This window comes from Mus musculus, chromosome 11 (genome assembly GCF_000001635.26).
Source record: "Mus musculus strain C57BL/6J chromosome 11, GRCm38.p6 C57BL/6J".
NCBI lineage: Eukaryota > Metazoa > Chordata > Mammalia > Rodentia > Muridae > Mus > Mus musculus.
In genome coordinates, this window is record NC_000077.6 from 62,876,481 (window position 1) to 62,896,034 (window position 19,554).

Consider the following 19,554-nt stretch of genomic DNA (forward strand, 5'->3'; position numbering starts at 1 on the left):
ATGTCTGATGGTCTGCCCTTTTCAGCAACAAGACCTCAGTGTGCCTTTAAGTGTGCCTCAGACTGGCTTCAAATTTCATGTATTTATGGCCCCTCCTCTCCACAGAATACTGACGTGCTTCTGTTTTGTCTTTGAATGAGCAGATGATATGGAAACTCCTGTAGGCGAAGTCAGTCATCCCTTGCAAAAGCTCTGGAAAGTCCCTATGACACCTGACCGATTCCTTCTGACTATCAGTGCCTTGCAACAAGCCCACAATTCTGAAGAGTTTGCCTATCCCCATAGGCCCAGACCTCAAGTCATTGATGCTTGGGGGCCTTCCATTCCATATCCGAGGAAAGTCCTATCACTCAAAGGAAAATCAGTTCAACACGCAGTTGATCAGCTGCGATCCAGCAATCTTCCTACAGGTGTGAGACAAACCAACATTCCCCTTGAAATCCAGAAACTTCAGCCCAACTTGAAAAAGTCCTTGCACAGTCCCAGAGTCCAGGCCACTGTACCCCAGCCCAGTCTTATCCGTCCCAAGGTCTCTGACAGCTTAAGGGGTGACGAGCACTTGACCAGTTCAATTGATGGGACAATGCGCCGTGCAGGCCCCCTGACCAGCATGCAGGTCATTAAACCAAACCGAATGCTCGCTCCTCGAGGCGGCACAGCCACCCTGTCTCCCAAGAAAGAACGGCCTCGTTTCTACACAACCCTTGATCCTCTGAGAATGAACACTGGGTTCATGCTGATGACTGTGAAGGAGGAAAAAGAATTTGCTGAAGCCAAGATGAAGGAATATGAAGCCAGTGTATCCACTAAAGAGGTCGACCCAGGAAAAGCCAGCAAAGCTGCGTGGATCCGTAAGATCAAAGGCCTCCCTATTGATAATTTCATGAAGGAAGGGAAAACAGCAGCCCCCGAACTTGGACAAAATGTGTTTATCTAAACCAGGCTTGAGAAATTACAGCAGCATTACAACAAACTGAAAACTAAGTGAGTGTTGGTTGTCCAGACCTTTCTTTTTTGACATTGCTTTGGCAATTCATATGAAGCTTTCTATGGCTCAAAGAATGAGTAGGGTTATATTAAGACACCAGGAGACAGGGAGAGAGTGCCAGCATTCCACTTAGTGAGGTGTAGGCAAGGTCACTGAGCAGTTAGACTCCATTCATCACTACCAACTTAGGGCTATCGTTGCTTCCAGAAACTTTTGAACAGTAGCCATCAGGATACTATATAAAAATCTCCTGGTATTTTTGCAAAGACTAAAACTCAGTTTTGGTAAAGGATATGGGGAGATCAAAAGGCAGACTTGTATTTAGAACACTGCATGTGATCTAACGGGTCAGAACACACTCCATCAGAAGAAAAGGAAAAAAAATGAAGAAAATACGCTTCATTTTCTACAAAGGAGGCTTTACTCTCAAGTATATTGAGACTCCTATTTAAATACTCAGGGGGTGCTGTCAGGGGCAAGGTAGGTAATTTTGTAAAGAGTAGTTTACAGGCTCACTGGTGGATATGCTCACAGAAGGGCTCAGGATCTGGACAAAGAGTACAGTCCCTACATAGAGGCTCAACACCCCAGGCAGACTTTCCCCGTCATTAAGTTCCAGTTCTTGAGGGTGAGGGGAGATAGGGGCAAGGCAGGAGGACAGAGCATCTAGTCAGTTGGTACTAGGAGGCAACACCCTGTTTCAAAAGCAAGCAAAGAACCCCCCCCCCAACACACACACACCAGTCCTCCAAAAAGGAAGACAAAAATCCTAACAAGTGGGAAATTCACTTTCTTGTCAAATGCTCTATATCTTAAAATATGGTAGTGAATTCAAATTGCATTCATATAAAAAGTGAGAACCAAAAAAATTTTTTTTCCACACAACCTCACAACACAGGGTGGGCCACCAAAATCTTTGTCCAAGCAGGTTAGGACATAGGTCATTTGTCCAGCTTCACACGAAGATGCGCAATTACCTTGCCTGCTTTCTCTTTTTTGGGAACTAGGTCCATGTTTCTTCATTATTGTAACACTGGGTTTGACATAGTCCTGGCAAAGAACCAGATAAAACCCCGGGTTCTGTGAAGAGTCCCTTCAGTTAAGAAAAGGTGAGAGGGACATTGCATGAGCCTCCAACAGTCTGACATAGTTGAGCAAACAGAATATCTCTATCATTACAGTTGCAAAGATGGCTTTAAACTCTCTGAATTTGTCTCGAAAAACCAAAAAAAAAAAAAAAAAAAATCTCTGAATTTTAGGTCTAGGCATGATCATGCCATCAGCAGGTGACTTAAAACAGTAATAAAAGCAAATTTGTGCCACTTTACTAAATGCTCTGTAAAGCCATCACCGTCCTTCCCACTTTACAGCCGAGGAAGGATGTACATAGAGATTGGTTATATAATTGGTACATGGAGGGCAGAGGCGCGATACTGGCCTCTCTTCTTGTTCTGAGGTTATGCCCCTTACAGCAGTACCCTCACTGCTTACGCTAGTCTTCTTGTCTCTTTCTTACTCGGTTTTTTTTTTTTTAATTTCTTTCCAAGGACACATTTATTTCTCAATTTTCTTTAACATTTAAATCGCTTAAGAAAGACTATACTAAAATACAATACATTTACAAGGTTAAATTATAAAGCTCCGCCTCTCTCAGGGCGTCCCTGCTGGTGGTAATGACTCACAGTTTGTACTTCTTTGGTAGCAAAAAACATTTTCCATTCATAACCCAAGAAACTTCGCTTTAGAACCCATTAAGTTAGCCAGTTTATTCCCAAGCGTTTTGCTTTTCCTTAGAAGTGCAGCCCTTGCCCCTGCTCACGCTTGCCCCGCCCACCTCCACCTCAGCCCCTACAGAGTCTCTGCGTCAAGGCCCCGCCCACACACCCCGCCTCCTACCGCCCGCGTCCGTCGCGTGGACCAGCTCTTTCCGCCCCGCCCACTATGGAGCCCCGCCCCAAGGTATGGACCCGCCTATCGCCTTCCGGTCTCTGGAGTTGCGCCCTCCCACCAAGTGGCTTCCTGGTGCGCTTGTGACGTCGGCTGTAGAGCTGGATCGCGTGGCAGCTTTGCTGTCGTGGCTCTCGGAAGTGGGGGGCGGGTTGGCGCAGGGTCGTCATGTTGTCGCAGGTGAGGGATGGCGGCCGAGCGCCGGTAGCCGGTGCTTGAGTTGGGGCTGGGGGTCTTGCCCAGTCGCCCGAGGCTGTTGGGTCCGTGTGCCCGCCCACTGCCTGAGCTGTAGGAACTGCAGGTGGGTGGGTAGGAGGGCCAGCCCCGGGCAAATTGTCGCTAGAGGGTTTGTGGACTGTGAGGGATAGGGTGCACCGGCGACCCCGGAGGCACAGAGGCCTCCTGTCAGCGGGTGTGGAGCACACTCGCTGCAGGATCTCTGGGTGTGAGGTCGGGGGTAACCCGTCTTCCCATAGCCTGCCCGGATGAGGGGAATGGCCTGTAGGGCCCTGATACACAAGTTCAGGGCGATCCTGTAGGGAGAGATTGCCAGAGCCTTGGGTTCCAGTGTTACTACGCTGTACACAGATAATCACGATGGTTATCGCCTTTGTACCCGTAGAGGTCGATGTAGCCAATTGTCCTTCGGCCAGAGATTAGTACATGTAATATATTTTCTTCCTTTAAAATTTTACTGTGAAGCTGGGCGTGGTGGCGCACGCCTTTAATCCCAGCACTCGGGAGGCAGAGGCAGGTGGATTTCTGAGTTCGAGACCAGCCTGATCTACAGAGTGAGTTCCAGGACAGCCAGGGCTATACAGAGATATACAGGCTATACAGAGAACCCTGTCTCGAAAAACCAAAAAAACAAAACAAAAAAACAAAAAAAATTTTTTTTTTACTGTGAACTCCCATGTAGATTGTGTCACACGGGTTTCATTGTCAGGTTGGGATGTTCAAGGAGATGGGATCTGCAAAGGGCAGGATGGCTGGGGGTGGGGGTTGGGATGGGGAGAGGTTAGGTTGGGGAACAACATATTTTCAGATCATAATAATAAAGACATAGTGACATACCAAGTGTCTCAGGATGGGCCAACTAGAATCTGTGATAAGAAAAGTCTACTTTGTGGAAATGTGGAGTAGAAAAAATTCATTGATGGTTTCAGCTCAGCTCTGAAGGTGCATTTAGATCCGCTTCTTCCTACTCCTAGGTCTGTGACCATAAGTCCTTCCACCTGTTGGGCATTTGACATTTTTTATAGTCATTACCTTCCTTCCCCCAGGCAACCTGTGCATTAAAATTTCTCTGCAGACTTAAACATCTGTTCCCTTGTGGTTTTTGTGTTTTTTGGTTGTTTTTTTTTTTTGTTGTTGTTGTTTTTTGTCTGATAATTTTCTTTCTTATTACCTAGAAGCAGCCCCTCCCCCTGGTATTTTCATACCAACCCCCTCCCTGCATCTTTGCTAATCACCCACAGGTTCTTCTGTGGATCCTGTGTACTCCACTGTTGGGTTACAGCTGGTTTACCTTTGTTCACTGGGAAGCATTCATGAGTTGCACTGTTGGTAGCCTTCCATTGTTCCCTCCCCTTCCCCGCCCCTCACAAAATCTTGTTGGTGTTAGCTCAAAGCCATGCTTTAATTTCTTCTTTTTTTTTCACCCTTCTCCAACTGATTATAACTGTCTTGACTCAGTCTTTCAAGTGCTGGCATTACAGGCAGAAGGGGCCACAAGTGTACTCTATAATCTTAAAAAAGTAAAAACTCTCCATATAACATCTTGGATGTCTCTCCATTCATTGTCCTTAAAACCCGTGTGCATACTTGGAATTCGGTCTCATCCATTCTAGTTGGAAGTTCTCCATTCCCTGCCGCTCTGTATCCGTTGTTCTTGCCTTTTTCCATTACTTACACCCCAACCTGTTCTTAGGAGTTCACAGAAGGGTGTTAGAAACCCAGCAGTCTTTTAGGAGTCATCTTAGCAGTAGCATTCTTCAGGCGTTGGGATCCTCCTGGGAGCACTTTATCCCTCTTCCAGGATCATCGATTTGGTGTGAGAGGTTTTATATATTAATTAGAAAGAGCTACTTGAAAGAATAGGAAGAAAATGATGGAGCAAGTCCTAGAGTCACGATAGTGGTTATTCAGCCTCCGATAAGAAGAGAAAGCATTGTGAAGGAGCCAAAAGCCATTTAAGTGTATCCCCAGTAGCTTCAGTTTTCTCTGTGACTCGGGAGAGAGTAGCTGATAGTAGATGTTGGTATTGGGGGGCACCATCTGTTCCTCTTTCAGGGCTCAGGCTGGTGTTAACTGGTTATTAGATTCTCACAGGGGGCTTTCTTCAGATGACTGGAGTTGGGGTAGAAGATCTCTGTAGGTGCCTTTTTTTCCTACGCTGTGAATCCCTAGTACTTGTGCCTTGTGACTTCACCTTCCGTTTTGAGGATTGTGTAGGTTTGTATGTAGTAGGCACACAAGCACTGGATTTCTTTTTTATCATAGATATTTACTTTCCTCACAGGACAGTAATGATGACACTGAAGATGTCTCACTGTTTGATGCAGAAGAGGAGACAACCAATAGACCAAGAAAATCCAAAATCAGGTACCAGGTTGAGTTGGAGTTATGTTACTGTCTATTCTGTCCAAATGTTGGCGCTAGCTGATGGGATTTGTGTTGACATTTTATTTATTTTTTTGTTTTTGTTTTGTTTTGTTTTGACACAGTTCCACTATGTAGACTTGGCTGAGCCAGAATTCAAAGAAATCGCCTGTCTCTGCCTCCTTAGTGCTGGGATTAAAGGTGTGTGCTACCACACCCAGCTCCCTGTCCCACTTTTTGATATGAGAAAACATCTGACAAAATCAGAAAGAGAGGGAGGAAGGTGTAAGGTGTTTTGGGAAGTCTCAGTGCATGGTTGCTTGCAGTTTGGCTCTGCTTCTGGGCCCTTGGTGATGCAGGACATTGTGTCAGAGGGCGTCGTGGCAGTCTAGAAACAGAAAGAACCATAACCTGCCTTTGGTGACCCACTCCTCCTAGATAGGACCACCTCTTAGGGTCTCCCACACCTCGAACACCAGTACTGCTGTCTAGGGGGGAGGGAGGCCCTGAGGTTCAAAACAAGGCAGAGTAGGCTAGGCATGCCTGTTGGTTTGACATAGGATGAGGGAGGGGTAACTTGAGATTAGTAGTTGGCATGCAGATTTTGTTCAACACTGAGCTTTCAGATTAGCAAACCTGTAAATCCGTTATTTGAGCACTGATATGTTTTAAAGTCCATGCTTCCTGAAGATGCGCTATTTCTTTAGCTCAGTGGTAGAGCTCAAGGCTCTGGGTTCAGTTCTCAGCTTAAAAAACAAAAAAACAAGAAACAAACAAAAACTACAAAAATAAGGAGCTTATAATTTCTATAGATACATTTTGATTTCTTTTGTAAATTTCAGAATTATATCTTGTATAAGTAGCACAAAATTAAATGTACATGTAAATGTATTTCCTGTAAAGAAATTAACTTAAGTCAAAATTCTACTTGAATCTTGAAAACACTGTGCTAAGTGAAGGTGTTGGCCACAGGAGACAAAATATTGCATGATTTTACTTTCATGGAGTGTCCATAATGGGTGAATTGGTAGAGGCAGGAGATGATTGGTTGCTTAGCTCCGAGGGGGTTGGGAAGAACAGAGGGATGATTGCCAGTGGGGACAGATTTGCTTTTTGGAGTAATATTGATTGTGGTGATGGTCACACAACTGAATAGATTAAAAAGCATTTAATTTACAAAAACCCCATACATACGTGTATGATGATGTGTGCATGTACTCCCGGAGGCAAGGACGGGAAGAGTATGAAGTTGAGGGTGGCCTGAGCTACCTAGTGAGATCCTATTTGTCATAAGGGCAGGGGGAGGAAAAGAAAGAGACAAAACTGTATGGCGACTTTGTCTTCATGCTTGAAGTGATTTCTCACCTTGGGGCTCTTGTGGCATGATTAGATAATCTAAGCTGGTAAGGTCTGGCTAGGTGCTTTGATAGTTTATACTCAATGAGGTGTCAGAGTCAGTTCATGTACTATGTTTTCTTGTAACGGTATAACCTAGTGTAGTGGTGGGCACTTGAGGGTAAGCTGCTGGCTTCCTCCTCCCCTTATCTCATGGTTGTGGGTTGCTGGCTCTTGCAGTGAAGTGTAACGGAGCTGCTGTGCCTTGCTTTTAGGCACCCCGTGGCATCCTTCTTCCATCTGTTCTTCCGGGTCAGTGCGGTTGTGGTCTATCTCCTTTGCGAGCTGCTCAGTAGCAGCTTTATCGCCTGCATGGTGACAATTATCTTGCTGCTGTCATGCGACTTTTGGGCAGTAAAGGTAGGTTCTGTTTCTATTTTAAAACTGTATTTAATATGAATTCAAATAACGAATTGAAAGGAACAGGACAGCATTGTGGATTGATGTTAGTTCATTCATTACTTTAGACCTTCTGTGTGTTGAAGTGCCAGGCACACCGTTCACATAAACACTGCTCAGTTGTGGTGCCCTGTGCCAAGCTACAAATATCACTAGCAGCCATAGAATCGACATATTTTATTCTGATGAGATTTATGGATATTCTGGGTATAGTGTCTATGTAAAGTTCCAATATAGTTTGCAAATGTTTAAGAAGTATCCTTTTCTTTTTTGTTTTGTAAAAGCTCCAGGAACTTGGGCCTTGGGATCAGTCTTCACAGCCAAGGGCAAGTTTGCCTCCATAGGTTAGATAACATCAGACCAATTCAAACACAAAATACCTTGGTACTCTGTAAGACGAAAAGAACTGGGGCCTCGGATGGGCATGTGCTGTATGCCTGTAATCTTAGTACTTGGGAGGCAGGAGCAGAAGGATCATAAACTCAGACTAGCATGGTCTACATAGTGAGTTCTAGGTCAGCTAGGGCTATGATATGAGACCCCGTACTGGCTAATTTTATGCCAACTTGACACAAGCTAGAGTTACCAGAGAGGAGGGAACCTCAGTTGAGAAAATGCCTCCAAAATATTGGTCTGTAGGCAAGCCTGTAGAGCATTTTCTTAGATAGTAAATTATAAATAAATAGTAATTTATCAGGGAGGACCCAACTCATTATGGGTGTTGCCTTCTCTGGGCAGATAGTTCCAGGTTCTTTAAGAAAGCAGGCTGAGCAAGCCATGAGGAGCAAGCTAGTAGTTAGCACCCCTCCATGGCCTCTGTATCAGTTCCTGCTGCCAGGTTCCTGCCCTGCTTGAGTTCCTGCCCTGACTGCCTTTGATGATGAACTATAACCTGGGAGTGTAAGCAGAATAAACCCTTTCTTCTCCAAGTTGCTTAGGTCATGATGTTTCTTAATCTTAAAATTAAAACTAGAAAGAAGGAAGGAGACCGTAAGAAGGAAATAGGGATGTGGCGGAAGGACAAGCATTCTGTCCTAGGGAGAAGAAAGAGTGCTGCTGTGGGTATGCTTATTGCTTATCCTATGCGCTGCATGCACCCTGCTCTCGGCATGGCCATTTTTGTTTAGTTCTTAGTCAGGCTTGGAATGTAGGGGTTAACTGGTTATTCTGGGGAGAGCTGAATTAGTGAAATAGCACACTAAGAAAGGATTTATAATGCTTCAAATAACCATGTAAAAATGTGTGTTCATATTACTCTTTCCCAGAATGTCACAGGTAGACTAATGGTCGGCCTGCGTTGGTGGAATCATATTGATGAGGATGGGAAGAGCCACTGGGTGTTTGAGTCCAGAAAGGTAAATAAATAAAGTGTGTGCAGGTTCCTCCTGGGGACCGAAGGGTGGAAGAGTCCAGGCCGAAAGCACTGTGTATCTCACTTGCCCTGTTAGCACGAAGTCAGGTAGCCACCAAAGTACAATGCTTCTGCTGCTTCTGTCTAGAAACAAGGCGGACTCAGGCCAGGATCCTGAGAGCAGGGCAGGCTGCCTGTCGGCCTGCTGACGAGTCTTCCTGGTTGCCCCCAGCTTTGTTGCCTTGCTGGGCATCGCCTTGGATGTTTCTGTGTTCAGCAGACACTTCCTCCCATATATTTTTCTGTCTTTTCCCCCATGGTCATTTCCCATTTGTCAGGAAGAAGATTGCAGCTGGCTTCAGGGTCAGAATGATTGATTGGTCTATTCTTTAAGCCGGTGCCCTCGTAACTGTGGGGAACCTGTTTGTTTTGGGTCACCCTGCTTCCTAACAGTGAACATTTCACTTCCTTGTGGAAATTTTTTTTTTTGGAGACAAGAGAATAAGAATCTTGGCAATCCTACCAGGTAAATGTCTGCCCACTGCTTAGAAGAACCTTCCAAGTACTGCTTCTCAGAAAGCAACCTCGTGCTCAGTGAGCGTCCATTCCTGGCCTCCGTCTCCTCGGAAATCACCCATTTCCTTGTCATTTCCTGGGTTGCTGGGACACGCAGTCTCTGAGAGGATGCGTTGATTTCCTTACCTCACCTTTCTTACGAATGAACAGCACTAGTGCAAGAAGAATTGAGTTTCATGGCTGTGAACGGCCATGTCTTCCTAGTCTGTCCTGAGTTGCAAAGTTCCTGAGCCAAAACAAAGTCTGATAACTCGTTTTATTAAGGTTGTTTAGTGGCAGAGCCACTAATTTGTGCATTCGGTTCTAACTTTGGACTTGGATCGCCTCTATCAAACTTAGAATTTAAGTGCAGTGTGCTCTCTATTTAAAAAGCGACTTTTACTGATAAATCTGACATCAGTGGTTGAAATGATGCTTGTGTTGGTTTTTTTTTTTTTTTTTTTTTTTGTAGTCAACGCCTCAAGACAACAAAACAATTTCTGAGGCCGAGTCAAGAATCTTTTGGCTAGGACTCATCGCCTGCCCCGTCCTGTGGGTGATCTTTGCCTTTAGTGCCCTCTTTTCCTTCCGAGTGAAGTGGCTGGTGAGTATCAGCGTTCAGGGTTAACTGTAGTTAGTCATCATCTGACCCATCCGCCAGGCCCAGCCTGATGGGCAGCTTTCTTTTGTAGTTCTGAGTTCCGGTCCTCAACTCTGTTTTCCCTTGACCCTGGGACGCAGCCACACAGCAGCCTCCCTGGTGTCAGCGGTTGTCGTGTTTTTTAAGGAAACTGGTTGGTAACCTCTTCTGCTTACTTATTTTGGCTAGTAGATCACCTGAGACCTCAGGAGCTTAGAACAACTGGGTGCTGGCTTCACGGCAACACTTGGGGTGTCCAGCTCACTGGTTGAAGTCGCTGTGTGAACCCGTCACTATTGCTGCCACTCACCGGGGTCAAGGAGTGGACATTGGGTTCTCTTCTCTGGGCTTAGGAGGATATGGAAGACCATATGAGACAGAAATACTATTCCTGCTGTGTTTGAAGCCTACAGTCTGTCACCTGAGCCAAACTGAGTCTCTGTAATAGTGGAGTTTGCTGCATTTGACAGGCACAGGCTTCATGCACTGTAGTCATAAGTGGATACCTGCTCCCCAGGCGTTAGTGTGTCCGGCCCCTGTTTTGCTGTGACAACTTGGTTTTGTGTGTGTACACTCATATTTTCCTGTTATGTAGGAGTTTTGTTCATTTTTATTTGTAATCATCTCTATATATTTGTATCTAATCTTTGCAAATTAGGCAGTATCTTCAGTGTTTATGGATTTTCTGCAGTATAGTGGAGTCAGTATTTATGGTTTCTCACTTGTGGGTCTTGTGAATTTAATTTAGGCATAGCACTTTTATTTATCACTCCAAGTACTAAACTTGAATGTTTTTACTGACTTAAAGTAGTGGTTCTCTGCCTCCCTAATGCGGTGACCCTTTCCTCATAGTGTTGTGGCCCCCAACTTTAAAATTATTTTTGTTGCTACTTCATACCCAGAATTTTGGACTGTTATGAATCATAATGTATCTGATATGCAGCCCCTAAAGGGGTTGAGACCCACAGGTTGAGAACCACTTACTTAAAGACTTGCTGTAGATGAAAAGAAACACTCTTCTGTCCCTGTCTTTTTTCCATTTTTGTTTGTTCCTATGTTGTTTGTTACGATTGAGAATAATTACCCTTTAAAGTACTTTCTGATTCTTTGGTCTTGATCTGCTCGTGAGTGTGCATGTGTTCCTGTGTTTGCGTCGAGGCAGCACATGGGTGTGTGCACCTGTGCTTTGTGGAAGACAGCACAACTGTTTCGGGAAATAGTTAAAAAAAACGGCACCATCCCGTGCTACGCCCTGCTATTCACTGCTCCGGCATTCTCACCGCCTCTGCCTCTAGGCTAGCCCGAGCATCGACCGACCGAGGTTCTCTTGAGGCGGGCCCCACTCATGTTCCTGGCCATCCACCCTTTGTGGTCAGCAGTCTCAAATCCCAGTGACCCGGTAAAATCAAAACTGTAGAGTCTTGTAATTTATCAGTCAGATTGATATCAGTAAATTCTCACTCCACAAAACGTCCACACAGTTTACTCAGAGCCAATGGATAATGATATAAACTGCCCACCTAGATAAAAGACAAATTGTCCTGTAATTATCCATCTTTTATATGATATTCATAGCTACCTGTGGCTATTTAAAGCCACCGGAATCTGGATTGTCCTGTTCTTCCTCCATGTTCCTTCCTTCCCTCCTTTGTCTCAGTCTCTCAAAATTCTTAGCTCTGCCTCCCTTTTCCCTGTTCAATCACAGGCTTCTTGTTGTATTGATTTGTTGTTTAAATTGATTGATCAGGGAAAATTCTGCTGCACACAACCTCAGGTGGCTGCTTTGTTTTTTTACCAGTGAGCCCCAGGCTCTGCCTCAAAGCACGGATTACAGGAGTGTGACACTGTGTGGCCAGGGCTTTCCTGACTGGATCTGCTTTTACATGCATCGATCCACAAGTCCTTTTATTGCAGCTTCTTGTGTTGCTTGGTTGGCTACATTCTACTGTGGGAGAGATTTTCAAACATAACCTGTAGGTTTATCCTCCCTCAGCTCTTTATGCCGAGGCGTATGTCTCTGCCTACTCTTGAAGGATCGCTTGCTTAGGTACTCCAGTGTGTTGTAGAGTTAAACCTAAACGTCTGTGTGAATATTCAATGAGTCATTTTGTTTCTCTTTGGTGATCTTTCTCTCCCTCATGTCCTCCCTCCTCCTCCTTCCCTTTCTCTCCCTCCCCTCTCTTTCTCCTCCTCTTTCTCTCTCTCTCTCTCCCAATGGTAAAAGTGCCACAGACAGGATATGTCTGCATTTATTGTGTACCAACCATTCTGGTACCCTGTGCCCATTCACTGTGCAAACTCATGTTTTGCTTTAGCAGGAAAACTGGCATCAGTTAAGCCTTTCATTCTTTTTCTGTGTTTTTTGCTTATCTGACTGAGTACTGCTTGTCTGTCTGTCGTCATTTCTATGCGCTTTCCATGCTCTTTCATTTTTTTCTATTTATTTGGTCAGCAAAGGTTTTAAGAGTTCTCCATCTGTCAGCTGCTTTGGGAGTGGGACATAACCACTAGATGAGCAAGGTAACTGTCCTGCAGAGCCCCTGTTCTAGAGGAATGATTGACAGGCACTAAAAAGTAGAGTTGGGATGTCATGATGACGTCAGGAGCCTGGGAGGTGCAGCCTGCAGGGACTGAGGCTGCTGTGCCTCCTGTATTCAGGTCAGCCTTATCTCTCGCTCTCTTGCTCTTAGCTTACCTTCACATGCCTTGGCTCTCACCTTCAGCTTCTGTAGGCCCAAAACCTCGGCCCTTCCAGCATGGATTCTGCCTTGCCTTTGGCAGTGTGCTGCTTTGCTGTCTGCTGCTGGGGTTTTGTGGAGTGGCTTTTCGTTTTCTCTGTCCATTTTGCTGATACTCACAGTGGCAGCTCTTCTGTGACCATCTTGCCTATGCTGCTGCCCTGTAGGGGGATTCTTGATGTTTTCCATGCGCTTACTTAGGTTCATGGTCACTACTGTTAACTGAATGGTAATGCCGTGATCAGGGGTCTGCACATAAGTGTGAGGAAGAGTGCAGCCAGGCCCTGCTGCCTTGGCTAGCTTGTGTGGGGCTTACCTTCTCCTAGGGAGTGCCATTTCTGTCTTCCGGTTGGCTGTGGACACTTGCCTGAGCCTCTGATTCTGCCATGGCTGCAGCTCGAGGAGCCTTAGTCCTGTCTTGCATTTCTGCATTGTTTTCTCTTACAGCTGTGCATGTCCTTTGACTTTGTGCTTCTCTTTGAGTTGTGAGGTGATAGTCATTAGTTTCTCTTGGAGCTTCTTGCAGAGTGGCACCAGACTGGCCCTTTCTCTAAGCAGCAGCTCTTCTCTGTGTTTATCTTAGTTAGGGTTTTATTGCTGTGAAGAGATAACACAACCAAGGCAACTCTATTTTAATAAAGGACAACATTTAGTTGAGGCTGGCTCACAGGTTTAGACTTTCAGTCCATTATCATCATGGTGGGAAGCATGGCAGTGTGCAGGCAGACATGGTGCTGGAGGAGCTGAGGAGTTCTACATCTTGATCCAAAGGCAGCCAGGAGAAGACTACTGTCTTCCAGGAAGCTAGGAGGAGGGTCTCCAAGCTCACTCCAAAGTAACACACATCCTCCAACAAGGCTACTCTTACCCCAACAAGGCCACACCTCCTAATAGTATCACTCCCTGGGCTGAGCATATTCAAACCACTACACTGGCTTATTTTCCTAAAAATCTACTAGTGGGGCCGGGATGACAGCTCAGGGTAAAGTGCTTGCTGCTCAAGCATGAGGACTTGAATTTAATCCTGAGCTTCCCCAGTAAAGGCTGGTGCAGCAGTGTGCCTCTGTAGTCTCAGTACTGGGGAGGCACAGGCGAGAGGAACGATCCCTCAGGCTTTTTGCCCAGCCAGTTTAGACAACTTGGCAAATTCTGATTCAGTGAGAGGCTCAGTTTGGAATCAGGTGGAGAATGAATAGGAGAATACCCAGTTAACGTGAGCCTTTACATACATGTGTACACACGCATGTACGCACACATACACAAGTAGAATTATAATCATTTTAAAAGCCTACTAGTTGCCTTTCAAGGAGAGGGAGATTATGATGTGTGACTTCACTCTCCATCTTCAGCTTAGAAATCCATTTTAAGGTTTATCTTCATTTTATCTCGTGGTTCGGCAGGATCCGTGCTCCATCTGCAAGTGGATTTGCCCCATGGCATGGGCACATAATGCCCAAGAGCAACCCAGTGTGCACTTGGGAGGCTACCGAAGTAGACATGAGGTTTTACATTTACCTAGGCATCTGGTAATTGTCTTTAATCTCCTATGTGTTTCCATGAGATGTAAAATTAGAACAGAGTATAAGCTCTGCTTCTTTTTGGTTTTCATTTTAATAAAGTTCTTTCAGATTACCCTTAAAATATATGAGCTAGTCAGGCCATTTTCCAGTGTTTCCCAACTTGGCTGATTATTTTTAGGTTTGTACATCCATGTTTCCTTACATGTTATCTTCTTAGATCCTGTCTAGCTGTTTTGTTTTTCACAGAGGTGGTTCCTGCATGTACTTGTTGCTAGTAGAAGGACTTAGAGCAGGGGCAAGGGCGCTGTGGATTTGAGGGCGGTCCAGCGCACATCTGTTCTTGCACACGGCTGTTGAAGCACAGCTTGCTCTGTTTGCATGTTGCCTGTGGCTGCTTTGAACTAAAAAATGGGAATTGAGAAACAATAGAATTGAGTAACAGACCTTGATTTTGGCCCATGGGATTTAAACTGTAGTGTTGTTGACAGAAGTTGTTTGATGATTTTTGTAGAGTATTTAATTGTAGGATGTCAGCTTGTCAGTTAATTCTTTTAAAATCATGTTTAAGAGTAAGCATGTCTCCTCTCAGGTTTAGGTGTCTGGGGTGGCCCCAGGGCCAAGCAGCTTTGCACAGTACATTCCTCCTGCTGTGGGAGAGCAGCCTGCCCCCTTCCCATGAAGCAGCTGATCTGTGCTCTGTCCGTGCCCTGCAGATCTCCGTGACCTGCCCAGTGTGCTCAGCATGAAGGGAAGATGCGGCTGACTCTGGATAGTGTAGTGGTTGCTCCCTACAGTTTCGGGATTAAGAACACATGGTTGCCAGTTGGTGGTGCTGTTTGGCAAGGCTTCAGAGTTGTGTGCCAGCATTAGTGGGTACAGGCCTGGGGAGTTTAAGGCCCCAACCTACCCCTGGTTTGCTCTCTGCTTTGGGCTTGTGGTTTGGGGTGGGAGCCCTCAGCATGTGCTATAGCCGCCATGCCTGCCTGAGCTCCTGCCTCGCCATCACCAACTCCATCCCTCTGGAACCATCAGCCAAAATAAATGCTTCCTTCTCTCTGTTGTCTTGGCCGTTGTGTTTTATCGTGTTTTATCGTGGCAACAGGAACATAGCTGCAAGTGTGGATGAAAATGGCGATTCCCAGTGAAGGCCAGCGCCTTGTACGGAGCAGCCTCAGTGAGGTGTCTTCTGCAGGCCGAGGAGCCTCATTGGTTTGACCTCTGACACGCAGCACCTTGTTTTATCACCACAGTCAACCCGGTCTCATTTATCAGTGTAGAGAAAAGTCGGTTTGGAGCTAGTAACTGTTGCATGATTCCTCTCTCCTAGGCTGTGGTGATCATGGGTGTGGTGCTGCAAGGTGCCAACCTATATGGTTATATCCGGTGTAAAGTGGGCAGCAAGAAGAACTTAACCAGCATGGCTACGTCGTATCTTGGAAAGCAGTTTCTAAGACAAGTAGGTGTTCTCTGGGTGTGGTCTGTGACTGATCGAATCGTGTCTGACTCTTGGAGATTTGCTTCTTTTCAAATGGTTGTTTTCAATCACTTTAATTGTTCTTAACGTATGGGTGTTTTGCCTCTATGTCTGTAAACCACATGTGCTCAGTGCCCGCAGAGGCTAGAAGACAGCATTGATTGGATGCCCTGGACTGGCATTGCAGACAGCTGTGAGCTGCTGTGTGGGTGCTAGGAATCAGACGCTGTCCTCTGGAAGAGCGACCAGTACTCTTTAACTGCTGAGCTGTCTCCCCAGCCCACCAAATGCTTTGTAGCTCTTTAAGTTTCACAATTATTTTGTCATGAGTTAATGACAGAGCTATTTTACTTGTTCTTTGGAGGCTTTTAGGACATTCCAGAAATGTATCATTAGTTCTTAAAATTATGATTATCTCAGGTTTCATTAATGATGGCTGTTTTAAATGAAAGGTCTGGAAGAATGTATATTGCATGTTTTTAGGCTTTATAAGCACAAATAAATTAAAAACACTTATCATTAGTGTTGCTTTAAAGTAATCCCCCCCCAGAACACAAGATTTGTTTGTTTGTTTATTCGTTCATTCATTCATATTTTATTTTGGGTGTGTGTGAGTGTTCTGCCTAGCATGTCTGTGTACTACATCTGTGCATGGTGTCCACAGAAGCTAGGTGGGGGTGTCCAGAAGACTCCTGTGAGACTAGCTCTATGGATGGTTGTGAGCAACCATGTGGGTGGTAGGAATTGAACCTGGTCCTCTGTAAGAGCAGCCAGAGTTTTAAGCCATTGAGTCACCTTTCCAGCCCCCACAAAGCTTATTTATTTTCTGGTTCTCTAATATGATGGTTGAAATTAAGGTTTTCCATGGGATAATGAAGTAGTTATGCTTACAAATTTGGATAAATGTCTTGGGAAAACCCTCTAGGTTTTCACATAAATATCCTCAATGACATGGTTTAGTGTAGTATCAATGTTAGGAAGGACAGTGGATCTCAGAACACACCCAGGAGGCTTCTTATTCAGCAGATATGGGCATGGTGTCATGGTTAGCATTTCTAATGCATTGATGTCTGAGCATTACACTGAGTTACAGAGTCCCTGAGAGGTGCCTTGCTCAGGAGGGCGGAGCCTGATGGCCACCTGTGCTCAGAGAGTTAGTCCTCATTCTACCTCGCAGTTCTTGTTATAGACGATAAGGAGTAGGGAGAACTAATAGTTTTTAAAAATTACACTTGTTTATTAGTGTGTATGTATGTGTGTTTATGTGTATATATACATATATGTCCGTGTGTGTGTGTGTGTGTGTATACATAGACACACACACACATATATATATAGGGGGTTTGTGTGTAGGCATGTGTGTGTACAAGAGCATGCATGTGGAGGTCAGAGGACAACTTCAGTTCTCTCCTTCCCACTCGGGTCATGGAGATCAAGCTTAGACCATCCAGTGTGGTGTTGTACAAGGCACCTTTACCTGCTGAACCATCTTAGAGAGCCATGATTTCCACTGTTGGTTTTTACATGGCTAATCATGCTCTGGTCCACTTGTTGTGTATGCTTTAGTATTTTGGGATTTTCTTTTTGTTTGTTCGGTGTGGTTTTTTTGAGACATTGTGTACCCTTGGATGGCCTGGACCTTGCTATGCAGACCAACCGGGCTGGCCTAGGAGATCCACCTGCTAGCTAGGATTCGAGGTGTGTGTCAGCACATCTGACTGTAGTGTTTTTAGTTGGGAGGGACTTTGGCTATTGAACCTTGGTAAAATATTACTGTTTTATCTCATGGAATCTGTCAACACTTTAATATGACAAGCTGGATATCTGAGTGGGTGATGGAATCCACAGGTTTTCTTTTACATTGTGTCTACTTTTTAAGCATAAAAATTATTATAATAAGGTATTGAAAATAATGTCATGAAGGAGCTGGCACGGTGATAGATGCAGTTTTCCTTGGTCTGGTACTGTGAGCTCCATGGTATGTGAAGTGAAATAATGTTGATATTAAGAGGTAGTTTTTTTCTCTATTGCAGAACACTGGAGATGGTCAGACTTCGTGAGTAAAGATGAAGACTGTCATGGACTCTGGGAGCAATGGACACGATTCTTAGTGTTTAGAGCTCAGTCTGTTGCAGAGTGGGGTGTGTTTGTTACTTAGAAGCTTATTTAAAAGAAGGAAACCCCATGGGGCCAGGAAGTCTGTGTGTCTGGAAACAGTGTCAGGTGTGCCTTGGGTGTCTGTCTGGATAGATGGTCCTGTAGCAGCAGCAAGTCCTTTGCACGTGTGAGTGGACCTTCGCATCCTGACCCATAGACTGTAGGAATGGGTGTTCAGTCTGTCTCAAATTCTGTGTTTGCATAGCATTCCTGTACATGGTTTTTGGGGTAAGTTTTGATTCAGTGGTAAGGGTGAACATGTTGGTTTATGTATGAGTTAGAAACAGTTATTAATTTTAATGTGTTCTGTATGGTAAAGTTCCTTATCTTAGACTTGTATAAGCAAGTAAAAGCTAAATTTGGGCACTAATGTTAACTGATTTCTAAAATTTTGGTTTTAGTTGGTAATGAGTCATTCACTCAAGGTCCATTTGGCATAAGTGGGACCTTTGTAGTTGTGGTGGATATACAGGGGCTGCTGTTGCTGTGTTTCTTTGTGACCATAGATCTCTCTGGAACTATCTAAAATCTCTTAGTGGTCTTTTCGTTAAGTTAATGAAATACTACCTTTTAATAAGAATATCATTCTTATGAAATAATGAGAGTAATTACTTAAGTACTTGGCATAGTAAATGCCTATAAAACATTGTATGAATTTATTTTTTCTTTTATAATGGGGATATTGTAAATCACATATTTGTATTAAGGTTATTTCCTAAGACAAAGCAATATACTATAGACTAAACCAAATGTAAACTATTGTAGGCAGCTGGATTCTTTTGTAGTATTGTAAATTTTGTTGGAATCTTTATATTATGTCATGAATACACTTGTCCATTGTTGGCACATTTTAAATGTCTTGTTTATTAAGTATCTTTATTAGAGTGTAGCTTGGCAGGTGTATAGCTTTATATTTATATAAAACTGCTGTTTACAAAGCATTAGATGTGTGGTCCCATTTAGTCATGGCACTGTGATACCTTTGAGGGGACACAACCTCAGGAGCATCTGTGGAATCTAAAGCAGGATGAGGCTGGGGAAGAAAATCACACTCCAAAGTCATTGTCTTCCTTTGGATGGGTTTGCTAAGTTCTTGTATGCCATCGGACTCACCTCCATCCACCGCTCCACCTGACGAGGATGGCCGTACTTACTAAAGACCGTTTTTTATTTGATCAGAAAGACTTAAACTTTGAGGACTGGGAGGCTAACTGGCATCAGTTGGGAGTGACCATGGTTTTGAGTCTGAAATTCTAAACCAGGATGGATTTACCTTTGGACTCTGCAGGATCCAGCGCTTGCCCCCCTTAAGTTTGTTCGTTTTTGTTTTTTTTTTTTTTAACTTTATATCTCGATCACAGCCCCCCCCTTCCTTCTTTCTTTCCAGTCCCATCCTTACAAGTCCCTCCTCCCATTCTCCCTCCCCCTTCTCTTCAGAGAAGGGGAACCCCTCTTGGGTACCACCCTAGGACATGTAGTCCCAGCAGGACTTAGGTACATCCTCTCCCACTGAGGCCCAACGAGGCAGTCCAGGTAAGGGGAAGGGATCCAATGGAAAGGAACAGAGACAGCTCCCACTCCACTTGTTAGGGGACCCACATGAAGACCAAGCTGCTCATTTGCTACAAATGTGTAGGGTCCAGGTCCAGCTCCTGTATGCTCCCTGGTTGGTGGCCCAGGCTCTGTGAGCCCCATGGCCCCAGGTTAGTTGATGCTGTGGGTTTTCTCATGGTGTCCTTGACCCCTCCTCCTTGCTCACTTCTATCCCCAACTTCCACAAGACTCCCTG

The 19,554-nt window shown here is 44.8% G+C and overlaps 2 protein-coding genes across 10 annotated transcripts in view; both read left to right on the forward strand.

The window, feature by feature from the left end:
- Positions 1-984, forward strand: part of Fbxw10 (F-box and WD-40 domain protein 10) — a 30,398-nt gene extending 29,414 nt beyond the window's left edge. For 4 of the 7 annotated variants that reach the window (XR_001779946.2, XR_001779947.2, XR_879557.3 and 1 more), the window contains exon 13: positions 144-426. Coding sequence is in view for 3 of the 7 variants with exons in the window: in XM_006532782.2 (XP_006532845.1) it covers positions 144-937 (794 nt within the window). In the remaining 4 variants the exon portion in view is untranslated. Of the gene's footprint in view, positions 1-143 lie in introns of all 7 variants that reach the window. The other 3 variants (NM_001291441.1, NM_001033669.2, XM_006532782.2) reach the window with 2 other exon arrangements.
- Positions 985-2,974: 1,990 nt separating this feature from the next.
- Positions 2,975-18,706, forward strand: Tvp23b (trans-golgi network vesicle protein 23B). 3 transcript variants are annotated; one of them, NM_001356521.1, is made up of 7 exons: positions 2,975-3,236; positions 5,457-5,539; positions 7,147-7,291; positions 8,596-8,685; positions 9,709-9,840; positions 15,462-15,590; positions 17,642-18,706. In NM_001356521.1, the coding sequence occupies exons 3-7, from the start codon at positions 7,244-7,246 to the stop codon at positions 17,666-17,668; spliced, it is 426 nt and encodes a 141-aa protein (NP_001343450.1). In that variant the 5' UTR covers positions 2,975-3,236; positions 5,457-5,539; positions 7,147-7,243; the 3' UTR covers positions 17,669-18,706. The 3 variants fall into 3 exon arrangements, with proteins under 3 accessions (NP_001343450.1, NP_080486.1, NP_001343449.1); NM_026210.5 differs by having other exon boundaries at positions 2,975-3,115; NM_001356520.1 differs by lacking the exon at positions 9,709-9,840 and having other exon boundaries at positions 2,975-3,115.
- The last annotated feature ends 848 nt before the right edge of the window (positions 18,707-19,554 follow it).